Below are 14,472 nucleotides of genomic sequence, written 5' to 3' on the forward strand. Positions count from 1 at the left end.
AAAGGAGAGGGTGGAACACACTCTTTTCTCCTTATGTCACCAAAAAGGTGCCATATTGAACATAAGAACATTCTTCTTGATTATAAACTGACATTCTTTTAGTTCTTTTGGATGAAAACAAATGAAAAATTTAAAGGAAGCTGGTCATTCCAAATAATGCCAATAGATGATGTTGATTTCAAACTATGTAATCTAGTCAATAAATATAACTAAAAATATAACTTCTAAAAGAACAGTGGTGATTAACTTTTTAACATCTGGGACATTACATACCATATTCGGTTCTTCTGCTTCCTTGAAAATGCTGGTATGAATATATACGCCACTGAGGCAAAATTTCATTTTTCTAACTACCAAAGTAGCTTTTACTCTTTTACTTACCATAAGTCAAAACTCTGCAAGCAGATTCTAAAAGCTACACTCCATTTCTATCAAACGCAATCAAAGGAAGAGGTAGTTCTCCATAAAAACAGGTTCACGTATTGTAGAACACAAAAATACTTGCTCTTCTCTTTTCCATTAAATCTTACAAATATAAAAGTTCTTCTGAGTATTTCTTGGTTAACCATGAAAAGTACTGAGGCAAAATTCCAATAAAGGTCTAGAAAATCAAAGCTAAGGATTCTTCCTTTCTATTACCACTTTACGCTTTGGCCATAATCCCTATTTGGTCTCTCTCTTTCTTTCTCTTTTTAAAGTGCGCCTTAATGGTTTCTGTCCACCAATAACTGTTGTTTATAACCTGAGCAAAAATTCTACAACATATACTTTGTTTCCATATTTTGAATGTGAAAGGAAAAAGGAAGGTGAACTTTTTTTTCTAGGAAAACCTAGAACTAAGTTTAAATATTGAGTTACCTTTAAATACAACTATCATATTTAATAGCTATTTACCTGACAATCAAAAACACAACATCAAACTCTCCATTTCTATGGGTAATTATCAAATTGGACATTTTCTTTTAAATTATTCAAGAGCCAAGCTTCAAATTTTTTCAAACATAATAATGTTAAGGCTTCATGAATGCCAGTGTTCAAGGCACAACAAATCCAAAAGGCAAACTCAGTCCTTTTGCTTCAGAATTTTAACCACACATATGAAAAAGTCCCACATCTTTTGATTACATACAACTAGATCTAGTATTTTTTTATGAAAGTTTCAGAAATGATGAAAAACAGCTTTTCCCTTGGCATCCATTTAAGAGCCACCAAGGATAACAAATGGCACTCCATGCGTAAAGGTAATTAAACAAAGCTGCCTGTCTTCCTTCCCCTAGACATTGCCAACATCCTAAAAACAAAAACAGCATAGGCAGAACACGACACTGCTGGGGTGAGGCAGGGGGGAGTCTATTGAGAACGGCACCTCAAAGTGATGACGCAGAACTGACAAGGTGATATGTTGCCAAGACGGATAGTTCTTTGCCACATAGATGGTGCAATGTGAAGGCTTCTGAGGGTGCTGCTTGTCAGTCTTCTACAGGGCAGAAGAAAGAAAAAAAACATTTAATCACTTTCATATACACCAAAAATGAAAGAACCCTCTCCCAGTATATAGCACTACTGCCTTTAACATTAAAAATATGCATACAATAGAACTGCATTAGAAATGAAAATAGCCCTACATTAGCAATGAAAATAGTCCTAATGAAAGTTGTCTTTATTTTCATTACTATTAAATGTTATTTGACCAATAACTTTTAAGGAATGACGTTAAAAAAAAAAAAATGACTTCACCTTCCCTTTAGCAGGTATCATATAGTTCTTGAGTCGCAGTCTAAGGTCATGTGCTACTTCCATGAGATATTGTGAGGAGCGTATCAAGGTTTCATCCACAGGACCTGCCAGAGGCCATGAAGCATTCATAACTGAGTCGGGCTTAAAAAAAAAAAGGTTCAGTGAGATTAGACAACACAACTATTTTATGATTCTTGGTTACAGTTTCATACCAAGGCATAGTGTGTAACTGTGTGCTCAAAGTTCAAACCTGACTACACATAACACGCTTCCACAGACCCTAATCTAATGTTCCCTAGAATCCAAGCTGTGAAGTCTGACTCTACATTCTTAATTAGCATCCATTTGTACATATTGATACCCACACACATATGCTCACTTTCAAAGAAAATTATGTAATGCTAATTTGCCTAAATTTAATCTTTGTTATATAAATTATGCATACTCTCAGTTTTTATCCTATTAATACATCCAGTACTGAAAGTATGGCTATTTGGAATATATATCATGAGCACATTTTTGCATTGTTCACACATTGAAAAATACAAAAGAGCTTGGCTAATAACGCTGGAAAGGAGTTATTAAATCAGCCAATCTGTTTATCTGTAAGCCTGGGAGAAATAAATTTATCTTCACAGTAAGAATGCTAATATAATATCCCTGAATATGCAGCCCTATATATGCCAGGAATTTTATATAAAACAAGAATATTTATGCAAGTATACACTTCTATCTTTGTTTATAAGCAGCTCATAACAGTTATTTACATCTTTCTCAATATTTTCACCTTTCTAAACAGTTGAGAAAACAGTATTAGTTATACATGTAATCAAATACATATTATTTCAAATGTATTATATCATTTCCTAATAAGAATTAGGTGATAAACAACATGCACAAAGTCACGTTATTAAAATATATACAATAAATCAAATAAATAAATTTTTTAAAAATTAAAAAAAGGGGGGGGCCTCCCTGGTGGCGCAGTGGTTAAGAATCTGCCTGCCAATGCAGAGGACACGGGTTTGAGCCCTGGTCTGGGAAGACCCCACATGCCACGGAGCAACTAAGCCTGTGTGCCACAACTACCGAGCCTGTGCTCTAGAGCCTGCGAGCCACAACTACTGAGCCCACGTGCCACTACTGAAGTCCGCGTGCCCAGAGCCCATGCTCTGCAATGAGACAAGCCACCGCAATGAGAAGCCCACACACCACAACGAAGGGTAGCCCCCGCTCGCCACAACTAGAGAAAGCCCATGCACAGCAACGAAGACCCAACACAGCCAAAAATAAATAAATTAAATAAATAAATTTTAAAAAAATTTTTTTAATAAAATAAGATAAAATACATACACCATGTGTGTATAAATTAAGGCATATATACCCGATGTAGCTTCAGTTTAAGCTGATGTAATAATTATGAGATAATGAACCCAATATTATTCTTGAAATACTCATTTTCAGTCTTTCTCTCTTAAGTAACATTATTATCCCAACATTTATTTAATGAGGCCAAAATCAAAACCACCCAGAACATCTTAAATGCATAAAGCTACCTTTCCCAGGAGTGTCCAGATGTGCTCACACAAATGAGGACAGAATGGAGCCAAGAGAAGTGTCTGAACTTCAATAAACCGGAAGACGAGGTCTCGGTGCATCCCTTCTATGGCCAATTCACGGTACTTATCTTTCGCAGCCTACAAAATTTGGAATTATTTACCATTTCTCTCCCCCACTTCTTTAAAATAAAATTATAGGGAAAAAAACTCAGTATCTCTATTTTAATGCATTTTTAAGTATTTAGTCTTTTAAAATTCCATAATAAACTTTAGTTAGTAAAGGTTTTACTTTATTTTTAACAACCTGAAAATAAATGTGTATCAATCCTTAGGTTAAAAACAATAAATTGTTTAAATTTATACATCTTTGATAATCTTTGCTATTAAGCATTTCTTTTTAAGCATTTCTTAGCCATTTAGGATTCTTTTGGGGGCGTTGTTTGTTCATGTCCTTTGGTCATTGTTCTTTGGACCATTAGTATTTTTTTGATGGGCTTGTCAAAATACTGAAATACAGACTGCAAATAATTTTCCAATTAACTGTGTATTTTTAAGATGATTTCAGTTATGATTTTCTTATCTATATTGGCAAATTCATCAGAATTTTTTTGGTTATTCCTTTCTTTTGTTTTTATGATTAGGAAATCTTTTTTCAATTCTAAAATCAAATAAATGTCCACTTAGCCCTGTTTTTCAGAAAAAAAAAAATGTAAATCAATCCTAACAAAAGGATAATGCAGTTTTATACTGATTCTCAAGAAAAATATCTGAAAAAGACATTTTGCAATGGACATAAGAGATGAACAATTTAAACTGTGTACTAAGGGTGAATGCTGAGTAGCATGTATTAATAGCATCAAAAAGGCTGTAAATATGACACACTGCTATGCTCAGCACTTATCCTTATTTAATCATATCTCTGAAAACCAAGTTACATAAATCCCAATGTGATATTTTACAAAACTGACTGAGGAAAGCTACATTTTTACTTTAAGCACTTGAACTGCCAAACCTGAGGATATGCTGACACCTTGTGGAAAACCTCAGAAACTGTTTGCTTTCAAACTAATAGCAATTAGTTACAATTATGCCTTTTTTATCAACTTTAAAATGTTTTCCTGGAAAACCGGACTAATTTTTAGATTTAACATCTTTATTAACCCACAGCTCAACTAAGAATAGAATTACTTATATTAAAGAGACATAATAGAAAAAGTACCCAAGAAAACTATTTAAAATCACAATTTATTGAATATTTTACAAATTTTCAGTCTCCACTTAAGATGAGTTATAATGCTACAGCAGGAGGGGAAAAAAGAAGAAATACATCATATTCACACTGACATATTTTATAGCTACTAAAAGAATAGCCTACCTGAAACTCAAAAAACCCTGTTTTCAAAGCTTCTTTAAACATCATCTTTTCATAGTTTTGATCTGTTTTTATAATGCCTGCATTCATTTCACTATTGAATAGGAAAAAAAAGGTAATTGAGTTTAAAGGCAAGTACATATATATAGGTATAAAAAACTTCCACACATACTAATAAACATTAAAATGAGAACAATGCATGAAACATTTAAGACTGCTCAACTACAAAACCATCTTTGTGTTGCTCAAAACTGACTATTGCAGCCTCCCACTGTCTATCCACTCTTGAGTATTGTTGTAACACTACTTAGAGCTCCTGTTTATGACAACACAGTTAACCACATGCTTGTTTAAAAATTCCTTGATGGTCACCCTGATACCAAAACCAGACAAAGATACTACAAAAAAAGAAAATTACAGACTAATATCACTGATGAATATAGATGGAAAAATCCTCAACAAAATACTACCAAACAGAATCTAACATTAAAAGGATCATACAACATGATCAAGTGGGATTCATCCCAGAGATGCAAGGATTCTTCAGTATACGTAAATCAATCAATATGATAAACCATATTCACAAATTGAAGAATAAACACCATATGATCATCTCAATAGATGCAGAAAAAGCTTTTGACAAAATTCAACACCCATTTATGATAAAAACTCTCCAGAAAGTAGGCATAGAGGGAACCTACCTCAACATAATAAAGGCCATATATGACAAACCCACAGTAAACATCATTCTCAATGGTGAAAAACTGAAAGCACTTCCTCTAAGATCAGGAACGAGACAAGGATGTCCACTCTCACCACTAGTATTCAATATAGTTTTGGAAGTCCTAGCCACAGCAATCAGAGAAGAAAAATAAATAAAAGCAATACAAATTGGAAAAGAAGAAGTAAAACTGTCACTGTTTGCAGATGACATGATACTATACATAGAGAATCCTAAAGATGCCACCAGAAAACTACTAGAGCTAATCAATGAATTTGGTAAAGTAGAAGGACACAAAATTACTGCACAGAAATCCCTTGCATTCCTATATACTAATGATGAAAAATGTGAAAGTGAAATTAAGGAAACACTCCCATTTACCATTGCAACAGAAAGAATAAAATACCTAGGAATAAACCTACCTAAGGAGACAAAAGACCTCTATGCAGAAAACTATAAGACACTGATGAAAGAAATTAAAGATGATACCAACAGATGGAGAGATATACCATGTTCTTGGATTGGAAGAATCAATATTGTGAAAATGACTATACTACCCAAAGCAATCTACAGATTCAATGCAATCCCTATCAAATTACCAATGGCATTTTTTACGGAACTAGAACAAATCATCTTAAAATTTGTATGGAGACACAAAAGACCCTGAATAGCCAAAGCAGTCTTGAGGGAAAAAACGGAGCGGGAGGAATCAGACTCCCTGACTTCAGACTAGACTACAAAGCTACAGTAATCAAGACAATATGGTACTGGCACAAAAACAGAAACATAGATCAATGGAACAGCCCAGAGATAAACCCACGCACCTATGGTCAACTAATCTATGACAAAGGAGGCAAGGATATACAATGGAGAAAAGACAGTCTCTTCAATAAGTGGTGCTGGGAAAACTGGACAGCTACATGTAAAAGAATGAAATTAGAACACTCCCTAACACCATACACAAAAATAAACTCACAATGGATTAGAGACCTAAATGTAAGACCGGACAGTATAAAACTCTTAGAGGAAAACATAGGAAGAGCACTCTTTGACATAAATCACAGCAAGATATTTTTTGATCCTCCTCCTAGAGTAATGGAAATAAAAACAAAAATAAACAAATGGGACCTAATGAAACTTCAAAGCTTTTGCACAGCAAAGGAAACCATAAACAAGACGAAAAGACAACCCTCAGAATGGGAGAAAATATTTGCAAATGAATCAAAGGACAAAGGATTAATCTCCAAAATATATAAACAGCTCATGCAGCTCAATATTAAAAAACACAAACAACCCAACCCAAAAATGGGCAAAAGACCTAAATAGACATTTCTCTAAAGAAGACATACAGATGGCCAAGAAGCACATGAAAAGCTGCTCAACATCACTAATGATTAGAGAAATGCAAATCAAAACTACAATGAGGTATCACCTCACACCAGTTAGAATGCGCATCATCAGAAAATCTACAAACAACAGATGCTGGAGAGGGTGTGGAGAAAAGGGAACCCTCTTGCACTGTTGGTGGGAATGTTAAATTGATACAGCCACTATGGAGAACAGTATGGAGGTTCCTTAAAAAACTAAAAATAGATTTACCATATGATCCAGCAATCCCACTACTGGGTATATACCCAGAGAAAACCATAATTCAAAAAGACACATGCACCCCAATGTTCATTGCAGCACTATTTACAATAGCCAGGTCATGGAAGCAACCTAAATGCCCATCAACAGACGAATGGATAAAGAAGTTGTGGTACATATATACAATGGAATATTACTCAGCCATAAAAAGGAACGAAATTGGGTCATTTGTTGAGATGTGAATGGATCTAGAGACTGTCATACAGAGTGAAGTTAAGTCAGAAAGAGAAAAACAAATATCGTATATCAACACATATATGTGGAACCTAGAAAAATGGTACATATGAACCGGTTTGCAGGGCAGAAGTTGAGACACAGATGTAGAGAACAAACATATGGACACCAAGGGGGGGAAAGCCGCGGGGTGGTGGGGATGGTGGTGTGATGAATTGGGTGATTGGGACTGACATGTATACACTGATGTGTATAAAATTGATGACTAATAAGAACCTGCTGTATAAAAAAATAAATAAAATTAAATTCAAAAATTAAAAAAACAAAAAATTTCCTTGCTGGAAACTTTATTAAGAAGCCCAAAATGCAATATGAAAATAGCTTTACTAAGGCTGTAGTCAGGTTTAATTGTTGCATTTTAAACAACTGACATTGGATTAAAAAAATATTCCTTACGCTACCTCAGGCCCTTCATAATTTGGCCTAATATGGCCCCAACTTGTTTGATCTCCTACTTCTGCCCTCCACATACTGTACACTTTAAATAAATACCATACTCTTTCCATGGCTTTCTCCCCTCCCTCAAAAATTAGGTTTATTTTTCAAGAAACCCAGAACTCACATGCCATCTCCTCTAATTTCCCTCTATCCCTACTATTGCACTTATAATTGGTTGGGTAAGTGTTTTTCTCTCCTGCTAGACTACAATGAAGGATCAAGTCTTATTCATCTTTGTAATACCAGTGCTTAGGATGTTCCTGATACAAAGAGACTGATAAATGTTTTTTGAAGGAAAAAAGAAGAAAAAAGACAATTCTTTTCCTTTAACCTACTTTTCCTTTAACCATTCCACCCTCCTCTAATGCAAGACAGCATGGTAAAATGGTCATGAGAATGGGCTTTGGAGACAGAAACAAATTCATATCCCAAGTTTGAAATTACCAGCTTTGAGACATTTAATGAAATACTTAATTTTTCTAAGCTTCAATTTCTTTAACTATAAAATAGAGCTAATAATATCTTTAACATATAAAATTGCTAGAAGGCTAAAATCAGATAATGGATACAAAGTAATTAGCATAGTACCTGGCACAAGTAAGCTTTCAGTGAATAGTAGTTATCATTAACTTCTAATTTATTTAATGAGGAAAAAAAAGAAAACTTAAAAATACACTAGGACTAAGCAACTCTAAAGTACAAAGTGGTTGGGGTCCATAGATTACCTGGCGAAAACTCTATCATTGAAGGTGCTGGCAGGACCACTTCTTAGGCTATCCCAGTTGGCAACCATTTCTTTCACCCATTCCACCCAGGTGTACAGACGGAGAATACCTGCATCTGCCATGGTTTCCACAAAGTTAGCATCTTCAACAGTGTCACCAGCATCAGCTAGAGCCAAGCGCATTCCTGGAAGAAGAAAAACTCAATCGATGATTTAAAAATGTGGTTACTGCATATCAACTACGTATCCAGTTGAGTACACTGCCAAGCCTACATACAAATTAAGAAATAACAAACGCCTTAAAGGACTACATATATCAACAGCAAAAATAAAGATCACCAAAAGTAGAATCCATAATGATGTTGCTAAAATATCTGAATTTTCTGTATTGATTTGCATACACTTAGCATCAATATGTGTTTCTTCTCAGGCATGTTGAGTTAATGAGATAAAGTGATCTTTAATGAGGCAGAGGGAAAAAATGATAAACTGGGGAAAGATATCCCTATCAACATCTCAGCCTCATTTACAGGTAGCAAAATATTACTATATTTTAATGCATTAAGAACACACAGAAGTGCCTTATGTGCACAAATACAGATTTTCTTAGTCCTAAAAGCAGATTCTTCCAACTTTCCTACTAACAAAATACAACTTTTCAACCAAAATCTTCCATTCTAAAATACTGAAAAAATCATCAATAAGAGTCTAAATAAATTACAGGACATCCTTGCAATGGAAGACTATATTGCTGTAAAAGAGTGAGGTAACTCTTGTATATCAACATGAAGTGATCTCAAATATGAACTAAGTGAAGAAGGCAAATTTCAAAACAGTATGTAGGGTATATGCTACCATCTGCACCTTAAAGGAGATGAGAATATGTAACATCAAGTTATGTATGCATTAAACATCTTTTACAGTACACAAGAAGCTGAACACATTTTTTAATTTTTTATATTGAAATAATTTTACAGTTACAGAAAAGATGCCAAAGATGAGAATAAACATATACCATTTACTGGACTCTCTTAATGTTAACAACTTACATAACCACAGTTTCAAAAGCAGGAAGTTAACATTAGTATGATACTATTAACTGAACTACAGACTTTATTCAAATTTCACCAGTGCATCCTCTAATATCCTTCTCTGTTCTAGGATCCAATCCAGAATCCCACCTTGCATTTGACTGTTGTACCTCCTTGGTCTCTTCAAAGCTGTGACAGTTTCTCAGTCTGTCCTGGACCTTGACTTCTGATGAACAGTAGTCAGGTATTTAATAGAATTTCTCCCAACTTGGGTTTGTCTGATGTTTTCTCATGATTAAACTGATGTTATGAACCTCTGACAAGAATATCACAAAAGTGATGCTGTGTGTCTTTCTCAGTGTATCATTATCAGGGAGGTAGGTAATATTGATATGGCTTATTACTACTATTGCAAACCTTCCTCACTTGGTCAGGTAGACTGTCTGCCAAGTTTCTCCACTGTAAAGTTACTGTTTTTCCCTTTGTGATTAAGAAATATCTTGGGAGAGATACTCTGAGAATATGCAAATAATCTTTTTTTTTTTTTTAACTTTCACCCATTGATTTTGGCAACCACTGATGGATTTTGTCTGTGACAATATTACTATGATGTTTGTCTAACGGTGATTTTATATTTCACTCAATCCTTCTACTTTATTACTTGGAATTCTTCTGAAAGGAAGAACAGTCCCTACTCCCCCACTTATTTATTTATTCAATTATTACTATACATTCATATGGATTCATAAATATTTAATTTATTCACCGGGTTATAATTCAATACTATCATTATTTACTTTGTTTCCTAAATTGCTCTAGCGTGGGCAATTGGGAGCCCCGTCAGGTTGGCTCCTGTGCCCTTTCAAACTGTCCCCATCCTTTTTGAAACATTTCCTTACTTTCTGGCATCATAAAATGTTCCATGCTCATCTTGTATTTTCCCTACTCCAGCCCTCAAATCAACCCTTCTCCTAGGAGCCCTAGTTCCTTTTATTAGAGAATGGTATTTAGAAACCAAGATCTGAATGCCAGGTGTTTCACTGTCCATGGGCTCTCTCAGCAGAAAGAACTAGGAAAATAAATGTATGTACACTAACCCACACATAAATCTATGTTTATTTTTATATCTGTCTGTATGTAAAATAAAACCCGTGAGTTCATACTGATGTTGCCAATTCCAATCCAACACCACAGGGTTCATTCTAGCATTTCCTCTTGACCTATTTATAGCTTCTGACAATGAGCTCTTATCTATAATATATTTATTTGTCAAATCCCAGTAAACCCATAAAAGTTTCAGAATTGCTAATCTACACCTCTTTTAAAAAAAAAACTACAGGATTTGTGTACAGTTCTTTTGGCCTTACTGCGTTCAGTCAAAATACTGTTTTTCTAAGTAACTTAGGTTAGTTCTTCCCCATCCCCTTCAGTGCAGTCTCAAACTATGGTAGCCATGATCAGCAAATGATCAGCCATGATGACCAAAGACTGGGTTACATAAGAAATGACTGGTTCTTTCAGGTTAGACAGTGCATTTCTTCTCTTGACAAAGTAACAGTTAAATGGAATAGTAATGAGGCCAGGGAAAACATATTTTTTGAAGACATGAATGCTCCTAGGTTCAAGTCACTTATATGTATACCAAATATGGAGGAAATACTTTGAAAAAGCTTCCTACATACTTAACATCTCTACAAACCAACTCTTTTTTTTTTCTTTAAGATTTTTTTTTTTTTGATGTGGACCATTTTTAGAGTCTTTATTGAATTTGTTACAACATTGCTTCTCTTCTATGTTTTGGTTTTTTGGCCGCAAGGCATGTGGGATCTTAGCTCCCCGACCAGGGATCGAACCCACACCCCCTGCATTGGAAGGCGAAGTCCTAACCACTGGACCACCAGGGAAGTCCCCCTACAAACCAACTCTTTAATCTTAGAAGTAGCATGAAATTAGGAACAAACCAGGTAGCACAGTGAGTTTCCTTTGAAAGAAGACTCTAATAATCTTAGCTTAAATTTGTTCCTAAACAGATCAGATCAGCAATTCTTATGTTTTAAAAATTATGTTCCTGTACACAAAGAAAACATGAGTATTTTAAAGTATTGGTAAAAGCGAAAGAGAAAAGCAATGAAACTGAAACAACAATGCTAACTTGCCTTCTGTAATCTGAGGAGAACTGGACACTATGCAACAGCAATAACAAAAAAGCATACTCACCATCGGCTGAGTATTTGTCAAGAGCTTGGGTCAAAGTGAGGAAGTTGCCTGTGGATTTTGACATCTGAAAGAGAAAGTCAATGATCAGGCATTAGTAAGAGTATATATAAATAAAATAAACCAAATCAGCCACATCAAATTAAATGGGTTGGCCACAATCAGATAAAAACCAAAAGGATCAGAAACATGGAAAGGAAAAGATACCTTATGCTAACTTTACAGAGGAGAAAACTGAAGTGACTTGTCTGAGTCACTAACCTAGTCAGTGACAAAGCTAGGACAGCATCTCCAGTCTGATACTCAGTCCACGACTCCTTCCATTAACCAATACTGTCCCTTGGGAATTGGTTTAGACACGTGGATGATTCCACTATAACTCTGCAACACTTCAGCTGGTCATAAAGAAGAGCTTTACAGCAATTACAGAGTCATTCAGCTTTACAGAGTCATTCAGAAATGAATGGACAAGCTCATGAGGTCAAAATTAGGGTTTTAGGGAACCTCCTGTCATTAGGGTCACAACTGGCTACTCAAGTTGTGCTCTGCCTGAAGGCAGCACAACTAAGGAGGAACTGTGCCCAGCCTAGCAATCTTTATTATTTAAAAAATGTTTATGTTTTTGTAACTTTGCTGATACCAAAGAAAGGTGGTCATTCTATCAATTTTCAACTATATGGCAATAAAATATTTTGTCCTAATAAAATGAGTATAATGTACGTATAGCACAACAATGTGGAGACCAAAGGAAATGTCATGTTATAACAGGATTCATATTTATATACTCACATATACATACACACATATATACACATACATATATATAAATATATACGGTTCACTTTGACCTACAAAGAACAAATGAGTTTGATAATCAAAAGTCCTTGTTGATTTAACAAAATCTATAAAATAGCTATTTTTCAGCCTAATGTACAGATTACCTTACATGAACTTTTTTATTCCCTTTCAATATTAGGACACTGGTAAAAAATAACATCTCATTTTGCAATTCATATCATCTGCTATGTTTAAATCTATAACTATTTTCATTATGACATACCTATAGCAATGAATATTCTCTTACCATTAATATTCCAACAGATGTAGCAAGATTCACTGGTTGGAAAAAGTCCAACTTGTTACAATTGTTATTAATGAGAAATAAATAATATTGTAACTTAATTTTTTTTTGTTTAGTTGAGGTAGGGTGCCCCTTTCTAATGTACACAAAAGCATCATAGGGGCAAACAAGGGCTTGTCAAGAGGTTGGCATAACTCCTGTTGAGGATATTGAATAATTAGGTGAAGTCTTATGTAGCATAAAAAAAATCATATATAGAATATATTAGTAGTGGTAACGTAAAAGGGGAAGTTGCAGTAGTATGGGGAGAGAGATACCATCTGGAAAGAAGCATTAAATGACATTTAAAAATCCTATAAACTCCAAAATTCTATTATTCTAATTTACTGGCCAGACACATTATAAAGCAAAAACCACCAAATTATTTTCTCAACTTAATGAGAAAGATATTGTCGGGTCACAATGCTAGGATCTTTACATTTCCTGTCCCTTTCTCTCTCTCCTCCCGTAATAATTTGTGTCCCGTAATAATTTGTGTCACCCTTTGCCACTCTAATACAAATGTTATAATAGGGAAGTTTTCCCCATCCCACCTCTCAATTAATACTATCTACTCCACTCACTCAATTTTAAAGATAAACTTCTCATTTACGCTGGTAGTCCTAAACATTTTAAATGGAAAATATTTAACTCTCTGATTTTCACATTCTTTATTTAAAAAGTACAACATCCTAAATCTAAAAAACTTTTCTGTAGCATTTTAACCTTTCAAGAGGCAATGAGCCTTACCTTCTCAGAGTTGAGGAGGAGATGTCCATTTGCTCTCACAGCTACAGGCCATTTATCACTTGACAGGAAAATGTTTAAAGATAGAAAATAAGATTTAAAGATTATGGTTTAGCCTTAAAAATTTGAGGTAAATGCTAAAAGATTCATAAAAGATTGCTAAGGCAAATGTGCAGGGATATTAATTGAGTCCTGTTCATAACAGGAAACCAGTGAAAACAAGGAAAGTATCCATTAGTAAAGGACTGGTTATATTGATATAAACTACAGTACAGGAATACAATGAAATACTATAACTATTTTTAAAATACAGGCAGGGCTATATATATAAAAATAAAAAGATCTTAGAAATATACTATTACAAGGAAAAAACAAGAGACAGAATAGTGTCTATAATGTGGCATCTTTGTATAAATTAAAAAATAAACAAGTACAGATATCTGCTGCTTGTATATGCATACATACATTTTCCAGAAGAAATCACAAGAAAGCAGTAGCAGTGATGAGCTTTGGGAAATAGACTAATATAGGGAAAAGGGTGAAAGTTCACTTTTAACTTTGTACCTTTATGAGCTGTCTGAATTTTCAAACTATGTACATATCATTCATTCATTCTAACAATGAGATCATGTAGGGGGTAATGTTAAGAGCAAGAGTTCTGGAGCCAGACTGCTGGGTTCTGCATCCTGGTTCTGCCATTGCTGGGTAACTCTGGGTGAGTTATTTTGAGCTCTCTATGCCTCACGAAGGTTCCTTGTCCGTAAAAACGAGGATATTACAGACCTTCCTCAAAAAGTTGTAGTGAAAATTACACGAGTTACTAAAAGTGATTAGAAGACTGTCTGACAAAAGCACCTGAAGCTACCACTTATCTGTAATTTTTAAAACCCTAATACATGTCCAAAACTTGATGCAAGGGGATAAATAT

General features: G+C 34.6%; 1 protein-coding gene across 1 annotated transcript in view; it reads right to left on the minus strand.

Annotated features, from left to right (window-relative positions):
- Positions 1 to 14,472, minus strand: part of LARS1 (leucyl-tRNA synthetase 1) — a 67,567-nt gene that overhangs the window by 12,875 nt on the left and 40,220 nt on the right. The window contains exons 21-27 of the mRNA XM_059917392.1: positions 13,548 to 13,605; positions 11,681 to 11,744; positions 8,434 to 8,617; positions 4,672 to 4,762; positions 3,294 to 3,434; positions 1,738 to 1,878; positions 1,367 to 1,477 (exon numbers count right to left, since the gene is read on the minus strand). Coding sequence (XP_059773375.1) covers positions 1,367 to 1,477; positions 1,738 to 1,878; positions 3,294 to 3,434; positions 4,672 to 4,762; positions 8,434 to 8,617; positions 11,681 to 11,744; positions 13,548 to 13,605 — 790 coding nt within the window. The remainder of the gene's footprint in view (positions 1 to 1,366; positions 1,478 to 1,737; positions 1,879 to 3,293; positions 3,435 to 4,671; positions 4,763 to 8,433; positions 8,618 to 11,680; positions 11,745 to 13,547; positions 13,606 to 14,472) is intronic.

The sequence above is a fragment of the Balaenoptera ricei genome, chromosome 3 (assembly GCF_028023285.1).
Source record: "Balaenoptera ricei isolate mBalRic1 chromosome 3, mBalRic1.hap2, whole genome shotgun sequence".
Classification (NCBI taxonomy): Eukaryota; Metazoa; Chordata; class Mammalia; order Artiodactyla; family Balaenopteridae; genus Balaenoptera; species Balaenoptera ricei.